Source organism: Microcaecilia unicolor, chromosome 7, assembly GCF_901765095.1.
Source record: "Microcaecilia unicolor chromosome 7, aMicUni1.1, whole genome shotgun sequence".
Taxonomy (NCBI): domain Eukaryota; kingdom Metazoa; phylum Chordata; class Amphibia; order Gymnophiona; family Siphonopidae; genus Microcaecilia; species Microcaecilia unicolor.
The window spans coordinates 113,689,497-113,715,125 of record NC_044037.1 but is presented as its reverse complement, the minus strand read 5'-3'; the positions used below and the strand labels follow the sequence as shown (position 1 = coordinate 113,715,125).

Below are 25,629 nucleotides of genomic sequence, written 5' to 3'. Positions count from 1 at the left end.
CCCTGTGTGCAGCCAAAGCCCAGTGAGCCCTATTAATCTTGATGCAAGTCTCTTAAGTAGTTTCTCCTAATCAACAGATATATTAAAAGAGTTTGTTCATTACAGTCATACTGGTTTGGTACCTGGACTCTTCCAGGATCACCCTCACTCTCAAATTCTGGCACCAGGACTGATTTTCCATTTCCTCAGCCTTTTCCCAGAGCACCTGCAGCTCCTAACCAGTGGTAATGTTCTACACTCTGAATTTCTCCAGTTGCTGTTCACAGTAATAGAACAAGATAAAAATGTCTAGGGTAAAAATTGGATAATATTTATCTAGACCTGTTTCAATCACCACTAAGGTATAAAAAGTGCTCTAACTGACCAGCTAACCACTGGAGGAATTAAGGCATACGAACATAAGAATAGCCATACTGGGTCAGACCATCTAGCCCAGTATCCTGTATCCAACAGTGGTCAATCCAGGTCACAAGTATCTGGCAGAAACCCAAATAGTACCAATGTTCCATGCTACCAATCCAGGGCAAGCAGTGGCTTCCCTCATGTCTATCTCAATAGCAGACTATAGACTTTTTCTTCAAAAACTTGTCCAAAACTTTTTAAAACAGATATGCTATCTGCTCTTACCACATCCTCTTGCAATGAATTCCAAAGCTTAACTATTCGTTGAGAGAACAAATGTTTCCTTCTATTTGTTTTATAAGTATTTCCATGTAATTTCATTGAGTGTCCCCTAGTCTTTGTACTTTTTGAAAGAGTGAAATATCAATTCACTTCTACTCATTCAACACCACTCAGGATTTTGAGGACCTCTTCCCTCAGCTGTCTCTTTTCCAGTCTGAAAAGCCCTAACCTCTTTAGTCTTTCCTGATATGAGAGTAGTTCCATTCCTTTTATTATTTTGGTCGCTCTTCTTTGAATCTTTTCTAATTCCGCTATATCTTTTGTGAAATATGGCAATCAGAATTGAATGCAACACTTAAGGTGAGATTGCACAATGGAGCAATACAGAGATATTATACTATTCTTGGTCTTATTTACCAGGGTGTGTCTTGGCACATTTGCATATTCATTTATACTGCCTTTGGTCTGCCCCGGAAGTCTTCTCTTCAACTTCCTGTTCCCGCATAGGTAGGATCAAGGGACGCTGCAGAGAAAAGGCTTCTGGGGCAGTGCAAAGGCAGCATATATACATTGCTAATGCTGCCGGGAGCCCAGATAGATTGAAGACTGCAGCACTGGAGGGACAGAGGGAGTAGAAGAATCGTGATCAGCAATGCAGGCGGTGGCAAGCCGTAGAGGAATCTCGGATCAACAATGGAGGTGGCAAGCCGTTTGGGGGGGCACTGCCCCCACTGCCCCCCCTCGTCCCCCCCTCAAACTATGCCCATGTCTCTGTGCCTGACTCTTTCTTAGCTCCCACCCTCAGTGGGCCACAGCTCAGTAAACATGTCTGGAGTTCTACCAATGGGACGACAGTGGGGCAGTGACCAGGCAGTAACTAGAGTACTTACTGATGAGTTAGCCTAAAGCTACAGATTTGAGAGGACTATCCAAGTCTAGTATTGATATTATAAACATTAATAGATAATAAGCTTATTAACTTTATGGAAAGCCAGAATTTTTTTTTGGCCAGAATTTGTTTGGCTAGAATAAAATTAAACCATTGATGAGTGAAGCTAACACTCACAAGTCAAAAAAACTTCACAGTATTATTTGACGTGGCACCTGAATCTTTCAGTAAGAAGACAAAATTTTCTTATGCTGAAATTTGAAACAGCTACTTCTTGGATTGGCAAGATGAAGGTAAATTTACATATAATAAAATAATATTTATTTTTAGCATTATTTATATGGAATCTTATTGCTCAATGGGACAGGAAAATTCAATGCAAAGATTCTAGCTTGTTTCCCCAGACCCAGCTTCTCCTTAAGCCAGTATGAGGACGGACATTGAAGTGGCAACTTTCATAGCACAGGGAGTAAGGGACACCCAGCTAGAGTGCATTTCTGTCATATTCCAGAAGGAGCTGGGTCTTAGCATCTCAGCTAAAGACCAACATTGTGATGAGTGGGTTACATGGAGAGAAGGGATTAAAATGATTTAAAATAGAAAGTAGATTTGAATGACTCCAGCAGATTGCAATTAAACTTTAAGCCTAAAGAAGCAGTGGGGATATGCCAAGAGCAAGAAGCTGAGAAAGTCTGGTCTCTGTTGGATCAATAGGCTTGTGAGACATATATAACTAATAACATGTTTGTCAGCTTTATATTTATCTGTTCCATTTACAGTGATATCTAGTATACTGTTATATCTACATATTTTTCAACATTGTTACCACTTGACCTTTATCTATTTCCTTCTTCTGTATTTTATAAATCATATTAATTAAGGGGTCTTTTTACTAAGGTGCGCTAAATGATAAGACATCCATTATATTCCTATGGGCATCTCATCATTTAGCACACGCTAATTGTCAGCGCACCTTAGTAAAAGGACCCCAAAGTGAAAAAAATAAAGAAAAAGCAAGCAGGCCATTGATATAAAAAAAATATGTTTCCAGAAATATTGCCAATTCCTACAAAACTCTGTCCAGAGCTTCTGCTCAGCAGTGCTGCTCTTTAAGCTGACATCAGCTCCGGCAGTTATGTTTTCACCTTGCTCACAGACAGGGAGATATACGAAACAAATGCAAAAGTGCTTTACTATTCACATACACACAATTATATATTAGTCTTATAGATAGATAGAGATTTAATTATGCTCTCTTTTCTTCTATATTTTTCAGGAACTACTAAAACTCTCTGTATCTCTCTTCCTCCTGTTTCTGGGCAACAACCTTGCAGATACAACAGGCAAGCAAAATCTCTTTTCTTTTAATTTTAATTTTTTTGTTTGACAAATGTAGTTTGCAAAACTTGACCCCAAATTTCAGTATGAAAAGTTCCACATTTCATACTGTCAGCAGGAAAGAAAGGACTGTACCAGCACTCAAAGTCTTCTCAGGCTTGTATCCTTTCTTCCTTCAAATCTCCTTTCTCCCCACAGAACTCCACGGCATCTTTATTATAATAAATCATAGTAACATAGTAGATGACGGCAGAAAAAGACCTGCATGGTCCATCCAGTCTGCCCATGACAAACTCATATGTGTATACCTTACCTTGAATTTGTACCTGTCCTTTTCAGGGCACAGACCATATAAGTCTGCCCAGCAGTATTTCCTGCCTCCCAACCACCAGTCCTGCCTCCCATCACCGGCTCTGTTACAGACCGTATAAGTCTGCCCTCCCCTATCCTCGCCTCCCAACCACCACCCCCTCTTCCCCACAACTGCTCCGCCACCCAATTTCAGCTAAGCTTCTGAGGATCCATTCCTTCTGCACAGGATTCCTCTATGCATATCCCACGCATGTTTGAACTCCGTTACCGTTTTCATCTCCACCACCTCCCGCGGGAGGGCATTCCAAGCATCCACCACCCTCTCCGTGAAAAAATACTTCCTGACATCTTTCCTGAGTCTGCCCCCCTTCAATCTCATTTCATGTCCTCTCGTTCTACCACCTTCCCATCTCCGGAAAAGATTTGTTTGCGGATTAATACCTTTCAAATATTTGAACGTCTGTATCATATCACCCCTGTTCCTCCTTTCCTCCAGGGTGTACATGTTCAGGTCAGCAAGCCTCTCTTCATACGTCTTGGAACGTAAATCCCATACCATCCTCGTAGCTTTTCTTTGCACCGCTTCCATTTTTTTAACATCCTTCGCAAGATACGGCCTCCAAAACTGAACACAATACTCCAGGTGGGGCCTCACCAACGTCTTATACAGGGGCATTAAAACCTCCTTTCTTCTGCTGGTCACTCCTCTCTCTATACAGCCTAGCAATCTTCTAGCTACTGCCACCGCCTTGTTGCACTGTTTCGTCGCCTTCAGGTCCTCAGATACTATCACCCCAAGATCCCTCTCCCCGTCCGTGCCTATCAGACTCTCCCCGCCTAACACATACGTCTCCCTTGGATTTCTACTCCCTAAGTGCATCACTTTGCATTTCTTCACATTGAATTTTAATTGCCAAACTTTAGACCATTCTTCTAGCTTCTTCAGATCTTTTTTCATGTTTTCCACACCCTCCGGGGTGTCCACTCTGTTGGAAATCTTGGTGTCATCCGCAAAAAGGCAAACTTTACCTTGTAACCCTTCGGCAATGTCACTCACAAATATATTGAACAGAATGGGCCCCAGCACCGATCCATGAGGCACTCCACTACTCACCTTTCCTTCCTCCGAGCGAACTCCATTCACCACCACCCTCTGGCGTCTGTCCGTCAACCAGTTCCTAATCCAGTTCACCACTTCGGGTCCTATCTTCAGGCCGTCTAGTTTATTTAAGAGCCTCCTGTGGGGAACCGTGTCGAAAGCCTTGCTGAAATCTAAGTAGATGACGTCCATAGCACGTCCTTGATTTAATTCTCCCGTCACCCAGTCAAAGAATTCAATGAGATTCGTTTGGCACGATTTCCCTTTGGTGAAACCATGTTGTCTCGGATCTTGCAACTTATTGGCTTCCAGGAAATTCACTATCCTTTCCTTCAGCATGGCTTCCATTACTTTTCCAATAACCGAAGTGAGGCTTACCGGCCTGTAGTTTCCAGCTTCTTCCCTATCCCCACTTTTGTGAAGAGGGACCACCTCCGCCGTTCTCCAATCCCTCGGAACCTCTCCCGTCTCCAAGGATTTATTAAACAAGTCTTTAAGAGGACCCGCCAGAACCTCTCTGAGCTCCCTCAGTATTCTGGGGTGGATCCTGTCCGGCCCCATGGCTTTGTCCACCTTTAGCTTTCCAAGTTGTTGATACACACTCTCTTCCGTGAACGGCGCTCTATCCACCTCATTTTCAGGTGTACTTTTGCCAGTCTCTCTCGGTCCTTCCCCAGGGTTTTCTTCAGTGAAAACAGAACAAAAGTATCTATTTAGCAAATTGGCTTTTTCTTCATCATTTTCTACATAGCGTTTTGTTGTATCTTTTAGTCTCACAATTCCCTTTATAGTCTTTCTCCTTTCACTAATATACCTGAAGAAGTTTTTGTCTCCCCTCCTTACATTTCTAGCCATTTGTTCTTCCGCTTGCACCTTCGCCAGACGTACCTCTCTCTTGGCTTCTTTCAGTTTCATCCGGTATTCCTCCCCGTGTTCCTCCTCTTGAGATTTTCTATATTTCTGGAACGCTAACTCTTTAATCTTTATTTTCTCAGCCACTTGCTTTGAGAACCATATCGGTTTCCTTTTTCTCCTGCTTTTATTTACTCTCCTTACATAAAGGTCTGTGGCCCTGTTTATTACTTCTTTTAGCCTGGACCACTGTCCTTCCACTTCTCGTATGTCCTCCCAGCCCATCAGCTCCTTCCTCAGGTATTCTCCCATTTTGTTAAAGTCAGCTCGCTTGAAATCGAGGACTTTGAGTTTAGAGTGGCCGCCGTCCACATGAGCCGTTACATCAAAACAAACCGTTTGATGGTCACTGTTTCCAAGGTGCGCAGCTACTCGGACATTTGACACACTATCCCCATTCGTGAGCACCAGATCCAACGTGGCTGCCTCCCTCGTGGGTTCGTTCACCATTTGTCTGAGCAGAGCACTTTGGAAAGCATCCACAATCTCTCTACTTCTTTCCGATTTTGCAGACGGAACCCTCCAATCTACATCCGGCAGATTAAAATCTCCCAACAACAGTACCTCTCTTTTCTTCCCCAACTTTTGAATATCAGCGATCAGATCTTTATCTAGTTCTTCCAATTGTGTTGGGGGTCTATAGACAACACCCACGTGGACCAAGGTTCTATCCTCTCTTTTTAAGGTGATCCATATCGCTTCTTCCTTTCCCCAGTTCCCTGTCATTTCAGTCGCTGGGATATCATTTCTCACATACAGAGCTACTCCTCCACCTGTACGTCCCTCTCTATCCTTCCTAAAAAGATTATAGCCTGGTATGTTTACATCCCATTCATGGGAACCATTGAGCCATGTCTCTGTGACTGCAACTATGTCCAAGTCAGACTCCAAAATCAGGGCTTGAAGGTCAGGAATTTTATTGCTTAGACTGCGAGCATTTGTGGTCATCGCTTTCCATGTACATTTCCTAGTATGTGTTTTGGTTTTAGTGATTTGTGAGGGTGTTTTTTCTTTGGGTACCTTCTCATATTTTAGTTCCCCCTTCCTTGCTTTTTCTTCTTTTTCTGCTTCAGTTTTATTTTCAGGAATATCAGAGTGCTGTAGTGGAGCAAAAGAATTTTGTAGTGGCAACACTTGTGCGGGCGGATGCTTCTGTGTCACATGATGAAGTCTGCCCGAGCCTACTGTGAACCATCTGTTCTTATGTGGTTTTATTCTTTGAGGCAGTGGTGAGAAGTTATGATTCTGCACAGTCCTATAAGTTGCTTTAATTGCTTCTAATTCTTGCATTACTTTACAGAGCTCTTGTTTTAAAGTAGATAGCTGAAGACAGATAGGACAATCCATCTGTGATTCTCGGAGAAAATGGGAAGCTTTTTAATAATGGAATAAAAATATGATTTACAGATGTTTTGTTTAAAATAAGATAATCAGGACAATTGTGCAGGGTGGCAAGCCAGACAACTTTCTATTGTGCCAAGCTGGGGTGGGGAAGGGGGGGGGGGGGGGGAAGACACAAGCAAAGTTAGTGGTTCTCTGTTGTTGACATAGTTGCTGTTTGAAACATGAGGTGCTGCACAGATAGAGTTTCACATGATTCAACAGCAGATCAATGAACTACTGAAGTAGAGGTCCTGAAGAAAGAGAAGCACTTTGCTGTGGCATGGAGAGGTGAGCGGGTAGAGTGGAGGAGCAGGTGGAGTGGAGAAGTGGCCTAGTGGTTAGAGTGGTGGAATTTGGTCCTGGGGAACTGGGTTTGATTCCCACTGCAGGCACAGGCAGCTCCTTGTGACTCTGGGCAAGTCACTTAACCCTCCATTGCCCAGGTACAAATAAGTACCTGTATATAATATGTAAGCCACATTGAGCCTGCTATGAGTGGGAAAGCACAGGGTACAAATGTAATAAAAAAAAATATGAGACACTGTTTAGTCAGCAATGCTCCTGAAAATAACCATCTGGTATTGGTTGGAATTCTTGTATATGGTCCTCATGATTTTCCTACATTTCTTTTTTGGCTTCTAAAATTAGTATGTTTAGATCCATGCACCCCACAGGACTGCGCTGATATCTATGCTCAAGGCTATGAAACAAATGGTGTCTACCTGATATACCCTACAGGGCCCTTGGCCCCCGTCCCAGTCTACTGTGACATGAGCACCGATGGAGGGAAGTGGATGGTGAGTGTACATGTAATACAGAGTTAGGAGGAGGCAATCCATTAGGAGTTAAACATGACAAAACTTAATATTTTTGTAACTTCTGACCTCAGACACTAAAAAGTATGCTCACTCATTCATTCCATCAGTAACCTTACCTCAAATAACTGCATATAAAGCCTCACATTCACCTCACAAACTTCAAACATTAAAACAATCTTATTCCATGCATCCCTAACTTCAGATATTGCGGTGGAATCTCATTGGACCTAATATATTTTACATTTAGGTTTTTCAGAAGAGATGTGATGGATCTGTGGATTTCTACAGAGACTGGTATAATTACAAGGTTGGATTTGGAAACGCTGATGGTGAATGCTGGCTAGGTAGGTTCCAGTTAAAATATCAGTGACTTCATAGAGGCAACATTCTCAGGGCTCTATAAATTAACCAGTGTTAAAACTGGCATGTAAATATTTGTTATCTGTCAGTTTTAATATCAACTTCTAATGTCTAATATACAAACATGGATTTAACTCACCCTTTTCAGTAATAGCTCAAGGTGAATATAAGATACAGTAGGTATTCCCTTGTCTGCAGAGGGTTCACACTCTAAGTTTGTACCAAAGGCAATGGAGGGCAAAACGAATTGCCCAAGGTCGCAAGGAGCATGGATGCGATTTGAACCCTGGTTTCCCTAGTTTCCAGTTTACTTCTCTAGCAACTAGGCTACTCCTACACTCTAATATCATTACCATGGCTGCATTAAGGATAAAAACAGTTTACCAAATTATGGGTCCTTTTTACAAAGGTGCGCCCAAAACTGGCCTGTGGCAGTGTGGGTGCTTGTCTTTGGTGCATGCTAGATCCTTATTGTACCATGTCTGGAAAAAAGGGATTTTTTTTTAATGAAAAATGAAAATCAGGGTGCGTCTGTTTTCGTCCTGAGACCTTACTGGCACCCACTGACTTAGCAGTAAGGGCTCACGCTCTACCTGGGCGGTAAGCATGTAGCACATGCCAACTGCCGTTTACCACCAGGTAGGCACCCCACGGTAGAAAATAGAAAATATTTTCTACCACATGTTTTTGGTGCATGCCAAATTTGGAATTACCACCCAGGGCATGTGGTAGCCAGGCGGTATTCCTGATTTGGTGCACGCTGGATGCGTGTAGGCCTTTATGCACTTCTATAAAAGAGCCCCTATAGGGGGGTATAGGAGTGGGAAGGGTAATGTTCAATGCATAATAGAGGGACATGTATATTATTAGATAGGAGAACAATCCTTTGAAGGAGCACATTAAGAGGACCCACCAGTAAATATTGTTGGGATAATACACTGAGTAAAACACGAGTTATAAATATTGGAGTTTCATATAAAAGTTTATTGTTAATAATTATGCAACTGCACAGTAATTATACATGTACACATTATAGATATAGGAGTAGACAAGAAGGAAGGGATAGGGGAGAAAAGTTTGGAAAACATTGATGATGGACATTTCAGGTTTAGTAATATGTACTAGACTTTGCTGTTATACGATTTATATTGACTGATACCATGTGACCTCATCAATAAAAAATTGTTGAAACATAAAAGAGCCCCTATAATAACCAGCTCAAAGTTTTAAAAATGGCCCATTAATGAAGAGGACATCCTCCAGACCACTCCTCAGAATGTGTTTAAAACTCTAGGTCATGAATACCTCCCCCCACCCTGGACCCTTGGGCATCAAATATCCTTGATAATGTAACTGAATAACAGGCCCAAATTGTTTTAACTTTCAGGTTCCTTTACTTCCATTACCATCATCCTCTCAAAATGTTGAGATTGTTTACCCCAATCCCCTCCTAACAGTTGAATGGGTTTTGCCAACTGTGTCTCCTTCTTACCTATCCCCAAGATGCCATGTTCTTTTAGGCACCCAGGAATCTCCATCAGCAGGAAGTAAATGGTGCCATTGACCCTAACATCAAAGTATAGGATGTTGGGGAGCCTGAAGGCCACAACTCTTCCAGAGATTGGCTCTCAAAGATCTCATTATTTTTTTGAAGGGGCCTCAAAATCCATAACACATGAAAGGATGCCAAAGAATATGACTAGAGCTTCCATTCTTAGGTAGTGCTGCTGAATATTAACTCTGACTGCCCAGGAACTGTCAGGTTAGTGGTGGTGTAGTCTGGGGAACAGCCTGGACAGAGCCGACACTTAAGCAGTTAGCGGGGATATTCAGTCCTATCTTTATCTGCTGAGGTAACCCGGCACTGGTCTGAATATCAGCTAGTGTCTGGTTAACTTACATGTGACCACACATACCCAGATATTCAATGCTGGAGCCCAGACATGGCCCAGCATTGAATATTAGGGGTTACTTCAGCCCATGGCTATAAGTGTCTTAAAAATCGCTGAACACCATGGGCTGAATATCTAAAGTTTATTTTCCAGCTAATTAGAGCTTTTTGAAGGTATAAAAAAATCATGGGCCAATATTCAAAGGGGTTCAAGTGGGCAGAGACTCCTGTCTGCTAAAGTTATGCTCAGCAGGCTAGCCCCACTATTCAGTGACATTTAACTGGGCAGTGCTCCTGAATATCAGCTCTAACCACAGAAAATGAAACAGGGCAGTGGAAAAGCATATTGGGGGTTGAGTTGGAGAAGGACTTGAAGGTATACAGGTAGTGGTGAAATTCAGTGCCTGTGCTTGCATAGCTAAGCAACCCAATAGGACCACCTTTGGTTGCTTAGCTATGTAGGTGTTGGCACACACATAGCTTCAGGGTTGCAGCCAGCAGATAGCTGTGATCTCCACTTGTTCCCCCCCCACCACCCCCAGTCAAGAACTGACTCCCCTTCCACGAATATTGCCTTCTCCCAGACCCTCCCCCAATGAATATTACCTTCTCCCAGACTTACACCCCCCACCTGCCAAGCACCTCCCCACAGGCCAACCTGGTTGTCACTCCACTAGATTATCAGGGAAATTGAAAGTAGGCCCAAGGGGGAGGCTTACATGGGGTGGAGGGTGCATCTAGAGGAGGTGATATTCTTTGGGAGAGGACCCAGATTAGAATCAGAGGATGGAATATGATGTTCCTCTTATGCAGGTCCCAGCTGCTTTTCAGCAGGGAACAGCATAAATGTCTTGTGCAGGTCCCAACTGAATATTGGCTGGGACTCGCTTAACAGCTGGCAGCCAGCACAAACCCAAGTGGCCTTAGATATTCAATCCCAGTGCCTGAACATGTCTCAGTATTAAATATTTGGGGCTAATTTATCCGGCAACAGTCAGCTCTTAAAATTGCTGACTGTTGCCAGCTAAATATCGGGGTTGGGGCAGTGTTTATTGGTATGTTACACCAACCAGAGTTACACCTGATCACACTGACCACCCTTCAACATCTTCGGTCCTTCTGTGACTGTTCTCTTGTGCTTGACTGCTTAAATACTTTAAATGCTTTACTTTTTGTCTATTAGATTGTATTAGATTAGACTTTAAATTTAAATGCTTTACTTTTTGTCTATTAGATTGTAAGCTCTTTGAGCAGGGACTGTCTTTCTTCTGTGTTTGTACAGCGCTGCGTACACTTTGTAGTGCTCTAGAAATGTTAAATAGCAGTAGTAGTAGTAAATGTTTGTGCCACTTATCCTATTGTTTGATACTTTTTCAGTGAAATCAAACATGAGTGTTTGTGCCATTTATGAGTTGTCAGTGTAGAAAAGGAACAAAAGCTGAGAGCAGGATGCCAGACTAGCCAATTAAAGGGTAAAAGAGTACTATGGGAAGTCGTTTGTCCAATAAACACCCACCTAAAATCTGCATCTGGGGTGTTCATCAGTTAGAACCTAAAGTCAGAAGCCCTATATACAACCCTTTGGGAGGATTTGGGAAAGGAGTATGGGGGTTGTATGGAAGTTAACTCTTCTATGGACAGTGAGATCAAAAACTGGGCTGGAGGGGGGGGGGGGGGGGGGGTTAGAGGCCCAATCATGATCTGGGAATATGTATAAGAAGGATGCTTTAGAAGTAGTACAATAATTAGGTAGAGACGTGCAAAGAATATTTTTGTTAACACTCTGGAATTAGTATCTTATGTATGTATTGATGAACCATGAAAACACATATCTATAAAAAGAATAATAAATGTATTTACTTAACTATTTACAAGAATGGAAAGATGACATGTAGTGTCACGTTCCCTGGCTTCGAACAACTAGGTGTGAACTCTGGAACAACGTGAGCTCTTGGCCTACTGTTGTTGAGCGGCAGCAGGAGGCAAAACCCCCCAAGCAAGACTAGGCAGGATTCAGAATGATCTTGGCTTGGATAGAGTCAGAAACTGGAACAAGCTTGGCTTGACTGGACTGGAACCAAATGCTGGAATGGACTTGGCTTGGCTGGACTGGAACAAGCTTGGCTTGACTGGACTGGAACCAAATGCAGGAACAGACTTGGCTTGGCTGGACTGGAACTGGATACTGGAACAAGCTTGGCTTGACTGGACTGGAACCAAATGCAGGAACGGACTTGGCTTGGCTGGACTGGAACCAAATGCTGGAACGGAATTTGCTTGGCTGGACTGGAACTGGATACTGGAACAAGCTTGGCTTGACTGGACTGGAACCAAATGCTGGAATGGACTTGGCTTGACTGGAACAGGATTCAGGATACTCAGGCAGGATTCAGGATTTCCAAACAAGCTTGGCAGAAACAGGATTTACAAGCAAGCTTGGCAGGATTCAAGATACACAAGCAGAAATGGAACTGAAGCTAAAGACTACCAGGGTAAAGACAGACAATCAGGAACAGAACCAAAGCTGAAGACTTGCAACGCAGAGACAAGCAGGAGGGTAACTGAAGCTAGAGACAGACAGGGCAAAGACAGACAAACAGGGTCAGAACCAAAGCTGAAGGCTTGCAAGGCAGAGGCAAGCAGGATACAAAGCTGAGTCACACAGACAAGCAACAGGACTATGGCAGAAGCTAGAGGGGACTAGAACAAGCAAGGCAGACTAGGTAGGATACAAAGCTGACAAACAACAGAACAATGGCTGAAGCTCAGGTAGAAGGGACTAGAACTAACAAGGCAGACTAGGCAGCAGGGGCGTAGCCATGGGCGGGCCCGGGTAGGCCTGGGCCCACCCAATTTGGGGTCAGGCCCGCCCAGCAGCAGACAGCAGTGTTCCTGACAGCAATTCCGGTCGCAGGCTCGGCTCACAGTCGCAGCGATTCCCACACGCTGCCTGCCGCTCAAGTTCAACAATCTCCTTGCAGCTACTAAGCGCTAACCTGGAAGTCTCTCCTCTTCCGGGTTAGCGCTTTAGTAGCTGCAAGGAGATTGTTGAATTTGAGTGGCAGCCGGCAGGTGGGTGGGGGAGATGCTGCACGGGGAAGAAAGGAGAGATGCAGCAAAGGGGTGGAGGGGTGAGGAAGGGAGAAGTCTTGGCTGCGTATGAGGTGGAGGGGAGGGAGACATGCTGCATAGAGAGGGGATAGGTGGTGAGAGGGGGAAAAATGGTGAGCATAGGGGTGGAGAGGAGGGAGAAATGGTGGGCATAGGGGTGGAGGGAAGGGAGAGACATGATGGTAGAGAGGAGGAAGGGAGAGATGCTGCATCGGAAGGGGAGAGAGATGTTGAACCAGAACACAAGGGAAAGGGAGAGAGAAATGTTGGACATGATGGTAGAGGGGAGGAAGGTAGAGATGCTGTATGGGACGGGGAGAGAGATGTTGGACCCAGAACACAAAGGAGAGGGAGAGAGAGATGGTGGACAGTGGGAATGAGAAGGGAAGATAGACATGGGGGTGGATGAGAGGGAGGGAGAGGTACACAGTAGGTGGTGAGGGAGGGAAATGGGCCAGGAGGAGAGGACAGGAATGAAGAGAGAAGGGGCAGGAAAATATAAGGCTACCAGGGTGGGGTGGGGAAGCAATCAGATGCAGGCTAGAAGGGTGGAGGGAGGAAGACGATGGGAATGGTGGAACCCTGTGGGAGAGGCCAAGGGGGGAGGAGGGGTGGCAAGGAAATGAATGAAAGATAGTGATTACAGAGGGTAGAAATATGGTAATAGGGAGTAGATTAAAGATAAAAGAGAAAGTAGGGATGGGGAGGAGTAAGATGGGGAATGGGAGAGCTAGTGGGTGAAAGAAGAAGACGGAAATTTGATAGGTAGTTGAAAAGTAAAAAGGAGATGAAGAAGGGTGAGAGAGAGGCAGAAAAGAGCTAAAAAGGAATGATCAATATGTCAGAGGCAGGAATAATGAGGGAACAGATAGGAGAGAGGAGAAAAGACAAATGGACTGCAGCCGCTTGAAGAAGAATTAGCAGACAGAGAGGAAAGCAGAAAAGAGAAATTGGAACCAGCAAGATGGAAAAATAAAATGTACAGACAAGAAAGGTAGAAACAAAGTATTTTATTTTGAATGTTTTAAATGGAATATGTTAGCTTTTGGAAATGTGCATTTGTCTTTCTCCAGGCTAAAGACGTTTTAATGAGACTATATATTAGACTTTCACAAATTTCTTTCCTTGGTGAACGGATCCAAATTTTTCTAGATGTTTCAAGATAGACTCAAATGAGGAAGACGTTTTTAGAGTTGTGGTCAGAGGCTTTATCATTGGGTGCTTTGTTCACTAGTTTATAAAAATTGATATACTACCTTTCTAATAATCAAAGTATTTTACAATAAATTCAAAATGAAAATGTAATGAAAAGGAACACCATAAAAATGATAGCAAAGCTCATGCATCTCAAAACCAATCACTCAACCTTACATACCCTGAAAACAACCAAATCTAATATAATAAAACGCACCCTCAACGTTCTGAAGCCACGTTCTGTGAAGCCGGAAACTTGAAGCCGGAAGCCTGAGTTCTGTGAAGCCGGAAACTTGAAGCCTTGAAGCCTGAAGCCTTGAAGCCATCTGACGTCACTCCCAGGCTGAGGCTGAAGGGTTCAGCCTGCCGTCTCTGCCCCGCCCTCGCGAGAAAACAAACAAATCCGGAAGCGAAACGTCAGGGAAGGAGGCGGCGCTCCCGACGTCTAGCCTTCCCTTCGCTGTGTTCCGCCTTCAAAACAAGGCGGAACACAGCGAAGGGAAAGCTAGACGTCGGGAGCGCCGCCTCCTTCCCTGACGCTTCGCTGCACGAACCGCCACGGAGGTAAAGTTAAAAAGAAAAAAAAAAAAAAACAGGATGCATGGATGCGAAGGGGGGGGGGCATGGATGCGAGGCAAGGATGCGAAGGGGGGGGGGCATGGATGCGAAGGGGGGGGGGGAGAAGAGGGCGGGCCAGGCTGGGACATGGGAGAGAGCGTAGCATGGATGCGAAGGGGGGGGGGAACATGGAAGGGCGAGAGGGGACTTGCTGGAAAAGGATGAATGGAGGCGGCAGGGGACAGAGGAGCATGGATGGGCATGGATTGGGAGGGCAGGACTCAGGGAGAGAGGGAAATTGCTGGATAGGGAAAAATGGAGGGACCAGGTGACAGAGGAGCATGGATGGGCATGGATTGGAAGGGCAGGACTCAGGGAGAGGGGAATTGCTGGATAGGGATGAATGGAGGGGACAGATGGGCATGGATGGATATGGATTGCAGAGCAGGCCTCAGGCAGAGAGGGGAAATGCTGGATAGGGAAAAATGGAGGGGCCAGGTGACAGATGAGCATGGATGGGCATGGATTGCAAGGGCAGGACTCAGGGAGAGGGGAATTGCTGGATAGGGATGAATGGAGGGGACAGATGGGCATGGATGGATATGGATTGCAGAGCAGGCCTCAGGCAGAGAGGGGAAATGCTGGATAGGGAAAAATGGAGGGACCAGGTGACAGAGGAGCATGGATGGGCATGGATTGGAAGGGCAGGACTCAGGGAGAGGGGAATTGCTGGATAGGGATGAATGGAGGGGACAGATGGGCATGGATGGATATGGATTGCAGAGCAGGCCTCAGGCAGAGAGGGGAAATGCTGGATAGGGAAAAATGGAGGGGCCAGGTGACAGATGAGCATGGATGGGCATGGATTGGAAGGGCAGGACTCAGGGAGAGGGGAATTGCTGGATAGGGATGAATGGAGGGGACAGATGGGCATGGATGGATATGGATTGCAGAGCAGGCCTCAGGCAGAGAGGGGAAATGCAGGATAGGGATGAATGGAGGGGGCAGGTGACAGACAAACATGGATGGCCATGGATTGGGAGGGCAGGGCTCAGGGACAGAGGGGAATTGCTGGAAAAGGATGAATGGAGGGGGCAGGGGACAGATGGCCATGGATTGGGAGGGCACGGCTCACACTCTCTCTCTCATATACAATGTCTTTCGGACTCTCACTCTCACACACTCTGTCTCACCCTGTATCACATTCACTCTCTATGTGCCACACAGTCACTCACACACTCGCTTGGTCTCATACACTCACTCAAACAGAGAATCTGTGTCTCACACACACTCTCTCTCTCGCCCACACACACACACTCTCACTCACACTGTGTCTCACATACACACTTGCACACACTCTCATTCTCACACACACACTCTCTCACAAACACACTCACACCCAGACTCACGCTCTCTCTCACACAATCACACTTTCACTCTGACTCACAAACAGACACTCTCACATACACTCTCCCAAACATACACACTCCGAGGAAAACCTTGCTAGCGCCCGTTTCATTTGTGTCAGAAACGGGCCTTTTTTACTAGTAATATCTAAAATACAGAATATCCTGAACACCACCCTCTCACATTAAGCTCCCTCAAAAATTGTCTGAAAAAAATAAGCTTTTAATTTCCCTTTAAATTGTTTCAATGAGGCCTCCATATGCAGCTCTACTAGTAAACTACTTCATAAAACTGGTGCATACCAGAAAAAAGTCCTCACTTTGGTAGTTACCAATACCTGACCTCAAAGTTACCTGGGGCATTTAACTGAATCACTGGTTTCAAATACGGTGGCAAGCCTTCATGGAGAACCTGATGGACAAAAACTAAAACCTTATAAGATGCTCTATATTAGACAGGTAGCCAATGAAATTGTTTATATAATGGTGTCACATGCTCTTGAACTAATGCCCCCCAATAATCTAATAGCACTGTTTTGTAAGATCCTGGGACTACGCCATAGATAATTTTGTGGACCAGGGTGCAGATTTTGAAGATGATCCTTTCTTTGATTGGGAGCCAGTGCAGCTTTTCTTGGAGGGGTTTGCATAGGCGTAGACTGGGAGGGGGTGCCCCCCCCAAACGACAACGAGGCTCCGCCGCGCCATTAGTTAAAAAAAAAAACACATGCAGGCACGCGCTCCTCTCCATCCGCTTGGCTTCCCTGCCCTCTCTGTCTGCGTCCCGCCTTCCTCAGAGGAAGGCGGGATGCAGACAGAGAGGGCAGGGAAGCCAAGTGGACGGAGAGGAGCGTGTCCGTCTACCCCTCTCTCTTCCTCCCTCCCTCCGGCGCAGGCAGCAGTCTTTTTCAGCGTTCCTGGCAGCGGTAGCGATGTACACGCTGCCTTTGGCTCTGCCCCAAAGCCTTCTCTTCAAGTTCCTGTTCCCGCATAGGTGGGAACAGGAACTTGAAGAGAAGGCTTCCGGGGCAGACCGAAGGCAGCGTGTACATCGCTACCGCTGCCAGGAACGCTGAAAAAGCTGAAGACTGTTGCCTGCGCCGGAGGGAGGGAGGAAGAGAGGAGGTAAACGGAGTCACGATCTTGGACCTCGCGGGGGGGGGGCAGTAGAAGGAAGATGGATGGAACTGGGAGGGGTGGGGAGCAGAGGGATGGAGCAAGAGATGGATGGGACTGGGTGGGGTGGGGAGCAGAGGGAAGGAGCAAGAGATGGTTGGGACTGGGAGGGGTGGGGAGCAGAGGGAAGGAGCAAGAGATGGATGGGACTGGGAGGGGTGGGGAGCAGAGGGAAGGAGCAAGAGATGGATGGGACTGGGAGGGGTGGGGAGCAGAGGGAAGGAGCAAGAGATGGATGGGACTGGGAGGGGTGGGGAGCAGAGGGATGGACCAGGAGATGGATGGGATTGGGAGAGGTCAGCCACAGCAGAGGGAAGGAGCAGAAGATGGATGGGACAGAGGGATGGTGAGCAGAGGGAAGGAACAGAAGATGGATGGGACTGGGAGGGGTGGGGAGCAGAGGGAAGGAGCAAAAGATGGTTGGGACTGGGAGGGGTGGGGAGCAGAGGGAAGGAGCAAGAGATGGATGGGACTGGGAGGGGTGGGGAGCAGAGGGAAGGAGCAAGAGATGGATGGGACTGGGAGGGTTGGGGGGCAGAGGGATGGACCAGGAGATGGATGGGATTGGGAGAGGTCAGGCACAGCAGAGGGAAGGAGCAGAAGATGGATGGGATGGAGGGATGGTGAGCAGAGGGAAGGAACAGAAGATGGATGGGACTGGGAGGGGTGGGGAGCAGAGGGAAGGAGCAAGAGATGGTTGGGACTGGGAGGGGTGGGGAGCAGAGGGAAGGAGCAAGAGATGGATGGGACTGGGAGGGGTGGGGAGCAGAGGGAAGGAGCAAGAGATGGTTGGGACTGGGAGGGGTGGGGAGCAGAGGGAAGGAGCAAGAGATGGATGGGACTGGGAGGGGTGGGGAGCAGAGGGATGGACCAGGAGATGGATGGGATTGGGAGAGGTCAGGCACAGCAGAGGGAAGGAGCAGAAGATGGATGGGACGGAGGGATGGTGAGCAGAGGGAAGGAACAGAAGATGGATGGGACTGGGAGGGGTGGGGAGCAGAGGGAAGGAGCAAGAGATGGATGGGACTGGGAGGGTGGGGAGCAGAGGGAAGGAGCAAGAGATGGATGGGACTGGGAGGGGTAGGGAGCAGAGGGAAGGAGCAAGAGATGGATGGGACTGGGAGGGTGGGGAGCAGAGGGAAGCCTACTGGAAAGAAGACACTGCATAAAACAGAAGACACTGGGACCAAAGTGAATAGAAAAACTAAATGATCAGACAACAAAGGTAGATAAAAGTATTTTATTCATAATTTATTAATTGAAATGTGTCAGCTTTTTGAAATGTGCATGTGTGATATTTTGCCTGTAAATTTCAATTCCTTCCTCCATATTAGCATATTCATTTGCATATGTATATATGCAAATGATATGCTAATATGCTCCGCCCATTCTTTGCCCCCCCCAAATGAAACAGTCAAACTACGCCTATGGGGGTTTGGCACTTTTGAATCGTGTTTTACCAAATATCAGCCTGGCTGCTGTGTTTTGGGCGGTCTGGAGTTTTCTTGTGAGTTGATCTTTGCATCCCGAGTAGATTCCGTTGCAGTCATCTGCATGACTTAGGATCATTGATTGTATTAGGTTTTGAAAAATTTCTCTCAGGAAGAAAGGCTTTAATTATTTAAGTTTCCACATTGAGTAGAATATTTTCTTTATTTACTTGGCTCTCAAGGGTAAGGTTCTGGTCGATTGTGATTCAGAGTATTTTTAGGCTGTCTGAGGTAGGGAGGGTTTGTCCTGGGGTGTTTATGGTTGTGGGTTTGTACTTGTTATGTTGAGATGAGAGGATGAGGCAGTGTGTTTTTTCAGTGTTCAGTTTCAGTTGGAATGAATTTGCCCAAGAGTCCATGATGTTCAGGCCGTCATTGATTTAATTGGTTATTTCTGTTAAGTCATGTCTGAAGGGAATGTAGATTGTAACGTCATCTGCGTAGATGAACGGGTTGAGGCCTCAATTGGATAGAGATTTTGCCAGTGGGTTCATCATTATATTGAAGAGTATTGGTGATAATGGTGATCCTTGGGGTACTCCGCAGGCTGCTTTCCATGGTGGTGAGTTTGATTTTACTTGGTATGTTCTAGTGGTTAGAAAACCCTTGATCCAATTGAGTACGTTTCCATCAATCCCAAAGTGGCCAAGGAGTCTTAGTAGTATATTGTGGTTTACCCTGTCAAATGCGCTCGACATGTCGAATTGGAGTAGGAGTATGCTTTTACCTGTTGCTATTTACTGCTTGAATTTCGCCAGGAGAGTGACTAGGACAGTTTCAGTACTATGGTGGGGCGGAATCCTGATTGTGAATCATGTAGTATTGAAAACTTGTCCATATATTCCGTAAGCTGTTTGGTTGCCAAGCTTTCCATCAGTTTGACTACTAGTGGGATAGACGCAACTGGGCGATAATTGGTGAGGTCGTTTGTGTTTTTCTTAGTGTCTTTTGGTATTGGGGTGAGTAGGATGTTACCATATTCCTCGGGGAAGAGACCTTGTTGTAGCATGAAGCTAAGGTGGGATGTGAGGTCTGCTATGAAGTGGCCGGGGGCGGATTTAAGTAGATGACTGGGACATATATCCAGTTTGCAGTGGGTGTTGGTGAACCTATGAGTCGCTTGTGTAACTGATTCAATGGTGAGGAGGGTAAATGTTGTCCAGATGCAGTCAGCTGGGTATCCAACAGGGATTAGGTCCAGGTTGTTGATGAAGTTTTCAATGTCGGTGTTGTGCTGAGGAAGTGTGCTGCGTAATTTTATTATTTTTTTGTTAAAGTAGTTAGCAAGTTTGTCTGCGGGTGGGATATCTGAATTGGTTGTGGTGATAGGGGTGGTGTCTAGTAACTTATTTATGAGTTGGAATGGTTTCTTCAGATCTTTGTAACCTGGTCCTATTTTAGTTTTGTAGTATGACCTTTTGGTTTGTCTTATTGCATATTTGTATTTTCTATGTATTTGTTTCCATGCATTGAGTGTATGTTCATCTTTTATTTTTTCCATGCTCGTTCAATTTTCCTGGTTTTGTGTTTTGAGTTTTTTTAATTCGTCATTGAACCATGGTATCGAGTTTTGTCTTCTTGAAGTTCTTTTCACTAGTAGCTCTGTAGATTTTAGTAACAGCAATGAGTGGAGGAGTGGCCTAGTGGTTAGAGCACCTGTCTTGACTTCCAGAGGTGCCTGGTTTAAATCCCACTTATGCATCTTGTGGTCTTGGGCAAGTTACTTAACCCTCTATTGCCCCAGATACAAACTTTGTGAGCCCTCCAGGGACAGGGAAATACCCAATGTACCTGAATGTAACTCACCTTGAGCTACTACTGAAAAAGGTGTGAACAAAATCCAAATAAATAAATAGTAAAAGCATAGATGACTATAGAAACAGCACTGAGGATTCAGGCAATCTCATCAGTGGCTTAGACCCAACCACTAATAGTACATCTATGATGTGGTTGGCAGGGATCCCCAAGCTCCATCAGCTGAAAACTCCCAACACCTATGCCTTCCGCATACCTTTTAAATAGAGGATCTTTGCCGGCAGCGAGCAGTGACTGATATACACTGCTTGTGCCGGCCCCACAGACTTCCCTCTGACCCAATTTCCTGTTTCTGCATAGTTGGGAATACATCAGATGGAAGGCTGTGGGGCCAGTGCAAGCAGTGTATATCAGTCGCTGCTCACTGCCAGCGAAGATATGCTGTTTAAAAGGTACATTGAGGTGGGGTGGGATATTTGAGAGAACAGATGGTCTGCAGGCGGGAGAGACCAAATCACCTATGAAGCAGAGACCGGGTCCAAGCCCATGCCCCTGAACCTCATCACGGCTGAATTCCTCAGGGAGTTCTGAGAGAAGACATCTCCCTGGGTAAGTGAACTTTATTTTGAACTGTGCTTTGATGACTTAAAAGATTGGGATAGAAAAGAATTTGTAGGTTTAGTGATAAAAACTGAATTTAATTAGAAAAGCAAACTTTATTTATTAAATTGTTTAAATAGTGTAAAACTCATTTCCCTATAGTTTTAAACTGAAAACTTTCTGCCAAAAGCTTAACCTTAACTGTTACAGCCTAGAGCATTAGCAGATAGCCAATAGAAAACAGAGCATGTCTAAGAATGGAATGCTCCCATCTCTCAAACTAGAAAAAAAGTAGAGAAAAAAAGACTTCAGTGCTCCAAACTCAAATCATATCAAACATGTAAATGACAAGGGACCGACTCACCCACAAATGCGCAGTAGAGACTTCCCTTTCTGTCCCGCCCTCGCGTCAAGACGTGATGACGTCAGAGGGCGGAACAGAGAGGGAAACGGACACTGCCGTTGCCGCTGGAGCCTGGAGACGAAGGAACATCGCCGGCGCACCAACCTCTGCCCCCCTCTGTATCGGGCCCCCTGCACTGACATGACAGCGCCTCTCACCTCCATGTGGAAGCGCTGCAGGCAGCAGCAGAGCGATCTGCTGCTGCCTGCAGTGCTTTAACACGGAGGTAGGTGAGAGGCGCTCTCATGTCAGTGCAGGGGGCCTGGCACGGAGGGGGAGGGAGCAGCGGCGAGGAGGGTAGGTGGACATGGGGGGGAGGGCAGGGCAGAGAGGAGGGTTGTTGGACATGGGGGGAGAGCAGGGGAGAGAGCAGGGTGGGGGGGGGAGGCCAAAGGAAAGAGGAGGGTTGCTGGATATGGGGGGAGGGCAGGGGAGAGAGCAGGGTTGCTGGACATCGATCGGGGGAGGGGAGGGCAGGGGAGAGAGGAGGGCTGCTGGACATGGGGGGAGGGCATGGGAGAGAGCAGGGTTGCTGGACATCGATCGGGGGAGGGGAGGGCAGGGGAGAGAGGAGGTTTGCTGGACATGGAGGTGAGAATTACAAATCTTGCCCGATTTAACGGGCTTAACGGCTTGTACATGTTATAATACATAGAAGCTAGCAGTGTTTCCAGGACTGGCTCAAGAGGTTGTAGCACCCTGGACTAACTTTTGTTTTTGCGCTTCCCTCCCACCATGACTTCCGCTTCCCATCTGTCCCACCCCCTGCCCTGCCCCCTACTTTGAAGCCAATCTGGGGATATGAGATGCACAAATAACCTACATATAAATAAAATGTAAACAATTTGGAACGTTTCACTTAGTTGGATCATCTCTGGCAGAGGACGTCAAATGACATGGAAAACTTTGGAGAACAAGAGGTAGTGGAAAGGGTGAGGGAGAAGAAAATGCCAGTGTGGTATCTACACTGTCCATACATTCAGTGCTTTTACCCATTTAGATAGTGGTGCTAAATATAAGAACAAACAGTGACTGTGATGGCTAAATATTTACCCTTATTAGGTACAAAGTTAACATAAAAAGACAACAAACAACCTGATTCTTATAGATGAAGTAAATTGAAACACACCATTATATCTATATAGAAAGGAAAAAAGACCTCAGAAACCATTACAATAGACTTTTTCAAAAGTCCTTCTATGATCAGTTCACTTATCTTTCATTGGTCTTTTAAAAAAGTCTCTCATTTTTTAATAGTGTGTTGCAATTACTAAAAATGGGCTCAATTAAAAAATCTGCACCTTTTAAATGTGCTTTACTAATCTATACCAATATTTAGCACTCTATTTTTGCTTATATTGAGCGTGCTGATTTTTGAAGATGCCAACCCAAGTAGGCTAGAAACAGACATAGCACTTATCTGAAATGATCCAACGTGTGTGTGTGTGTGTGTGGGGGGGGGGGGGGGGGGGACGGGGACTGCCATTTCACCAAAACTGCTGGCTTCCTCAGGGGTTCTTCTTTCAAAAACATTTAGTGCTCCAACATCTTATTCTTGTTTCTGTAACAAAATAGGTCAGCTCATATCTCTAAATATAAAAGGCACCTCCAACGTTCTATGAGGCAAAGTTACCCAGCATTCCAAGTAAAGATGGTCATGGTGTAGATCACTTTCCCACCATGAGTGCCTGCCCCGCCCTCGCGTCACAACGTGATGACGTAGAGGGCGGAGCACATACACTCGACCCAAAAAAAAAACACACCCGTGATAGCGAAGGAAGGGAGGGAAGCAGGCAGGCAGGCAAGCAGGCAGCCAGCCACAACGTCGGAGGGAGGGAATGAAAGAACCACCGAGCCAGCCGGACACCCCCCCCCCCAAACACACCGCCCCTCACCCCTACACTCCCACCAACTTCCCACCACTACCACGCCACGCCCCCCAATCACCGCCCTTCACCCCTAACCCTCCCCCCCCAAAGATCCCACCACTACTATCATCCACCCCCCCCAACATGTTGCCACCGCTCACCACCTACACCCCCCCAAGGTTAGAACGCCCACTGCTCCATCCTCCACCCCTCCCCAAACAGGTCACCGCCGCTCACACCCCCCCTTTGTCCTACATCTGCTGAGCGCCGCTTACCACTCCCTCTCCGTCTGATATAAAAACAAAATTACAAAAAAAACCAAACAAAAATGGTTTCGCGAAAGAAGCGGGGCCCCGCAGCCAGCCTTCGGTTGTCAGCTGTGCATCCACTCCTCCTCACTACGGGGTACACCTCCAGGGGCTGTGACGTCAATGCAAAGAGGAGGAGCAGATGCACAGCTCACACCCCATGGCTGGCTGCGGGGCCCCGCTTCCTTCGTTTTGGCAGGTTAACGTTTGTAATTTTCTTTTTCTATCCGATGGAGAGGAGGGGGGGCGCTGCTCGGGGTGCGGCTCAGCAGATGTGGGACATGGGAGGGAGCGCCGGCGAACTGTTTGGGGTTGAGGGAGCTGCAGTGCCATCTTGGCGGGGGGGGGGGGGGAGGGTGCAGCACTGGCTGCTGTGACCTCAGCGGGGGTGGGTGGACAGGGGCAGCGGTGGCAACATGTGTGGGGGGGAGGGTGGTAGTGGTGCCACCTTGGAGGGGTGTAGGGATGACGGCCGACAACTTTAGGGGGCGCAGCGGGGAGGGGGTCCCCAGTTCGGAGAGGGGGGAGGGAAAAGGAAGAGGGAGTAGGGGGAGGGGTACTGACCGAAGGGGGAAAAGGGGGGTCCACAGACCTGAGAAGAGGGGGAGAGGGGGACCAGAAGGGGGGGAGGGGTCCTACAACCACACAGAGGGAGGGGGGAAGCTCCACCACACACTCTATGTCTCACACTGTGTGACATTCACACACTCGCACACACTCATTCTCACACACACACTCGCACCCACACTCTCTGTCACATACACACATTCACTCTCTCACTCACACACACACACTCTCTCAAACATACACACGCCGAGGAAAACCTTGCTAGTGCCTGTTTCATTTTTGTCCGAAATGGGCCTTTTTTTACTAGTGATTCAATAAATGACAAATTAAAATTCATTCAACTTTCTACTCACAGAAACTGGTTACAGCAATGCTCACAACACTAAGCTTTACAAAATGGTGCTTAACTCAAAGATGGCAACAGCAGCTAATATACTCAGAAAGGGGACTTCCTTCCACTGACATTTCCTGAATTGTAATTTAGGAATGCTCTGTCAGCAATTAAAAAAAAAATCCCTGGGATGACTTGGGCCTCGAGGACAGCTGCTTTTTTTCTCCTGCTGGAGCAGCTCTAAGGCAATGTCTAACTCTGCCTCCTTGTGTTCAAAGGTGACCGCATCAACCTTAGCAGTGGCATGCAGCAGCTGCTTGCTTTCTGTCTTCTAGTTTAAGTTTCTCAATTTTTATAGCTGCTTCTTGCTCACTGTAAAAAAATTTTTGATTTGGCACAGGGGCGTAGCCAGACAACAGATTTTGGATGGGCCTAGGCAAGAATTGGGTGGGCACCAAGTGTTCTCCCCCCCCCACCACCACCAAAACAGCTGGCGGAAAAACGCTTCTTTCCACCTTGGCAGTCTGCAGCATGCATACGCTGAAAACTGAGCATGCACAGGTGCCAGTATTGTGGAGAGTAACGTTTTTGTTACCATCAGGGGGAAGTCTTCAGCTGGCAGAGCTTGGGATCCCCACCAGCTACTGCTAAATGTCTGCTACTGTTGGGTGGCCCTGAGCCCTAAATGGGTGGGCCCACCTGTGGCTACACCACTGATTTGGCAGCCATTGCATCTATTTGCAATTTAAGAGCAAGAGAACTTGTAGCAGATCTGCTGGAATGGCTTGTCCTGTGTGATTTTTAAGGACCTGGAACCTCTAGAATTTCTAGAACAGTTTCTGGAGTTGTCTGAATGTTGAGATTGATTTTTCCCTGCAGGGGCTACGTGTGCCTCTGTGCCTTTCATTGCTTCTGCCACCATGCTAGTCTGTTGTCTTTCTCTTTGGGCCAGACTATCTGATGTTTTTTGCAGGCTCAGAAATTTACAATATTCCTGTAATTTCTGTTGATATTGCTGGTAGGTAGTTTGCAGCTGGTCAATAGTTAAGCCTCCAGCCTTGCTCCCCTTTTGAGTTTCAAACATTTCTTGCTCAACTTTGAATCATAGCTTTTCCAAACGAAAGACATATTTTTCTACTCTCTGGCTTTCTCTGTTGGTTTATGCAGTCTTGTGGACCTTGAACCCCTGTCATTACCATTGCTGGCTTTTACTGTGTTCTGTGTGCCAGCCTGGTC

General features: G+C 46.3%; 1 protein-coding gene across 2 annotated transcripts in view; it reads left to right on the top strand.

Annotated features, from left to right (window-relative positions):
* Window positions 1–1,708: 1,708 nt before the first annotated feature.
* The window catches only part of LOC115474112 (microfibril-associated glycoprotein 4-like), a 78,098-nt gene continuing 54,177 nt past the window's right edge, over window positions 1,709–25,629 (top strand). The window contains exons 1-4 of one of the 2 annotated variants that reach the window (XM_030209439.1): window positions 1,709–1,806; window positions 2,790–2,853; window positions 7,200–7,354; window positions 7,623–7,719. In XM_030209439.1, the coding sequence (XP_030065299.1) occupies window positions 1,762–1,806; window positions 2,790–2,853; window positions 7,200–7,354; window positions 7,623–7,719 (361 nt within the window). In that variant the 5' untranslated portion in view covers window positions 1,709–1,761. Of the gene's footprint in view, window positions 1,807–2,789; window positions 2,857–7,199; window positions 7,355–7,622; window positions 7,720–25,629 lie in introns of both variants that reach the window. The other variant, XM_030209438.1, reaches the window with a different exon arrangement.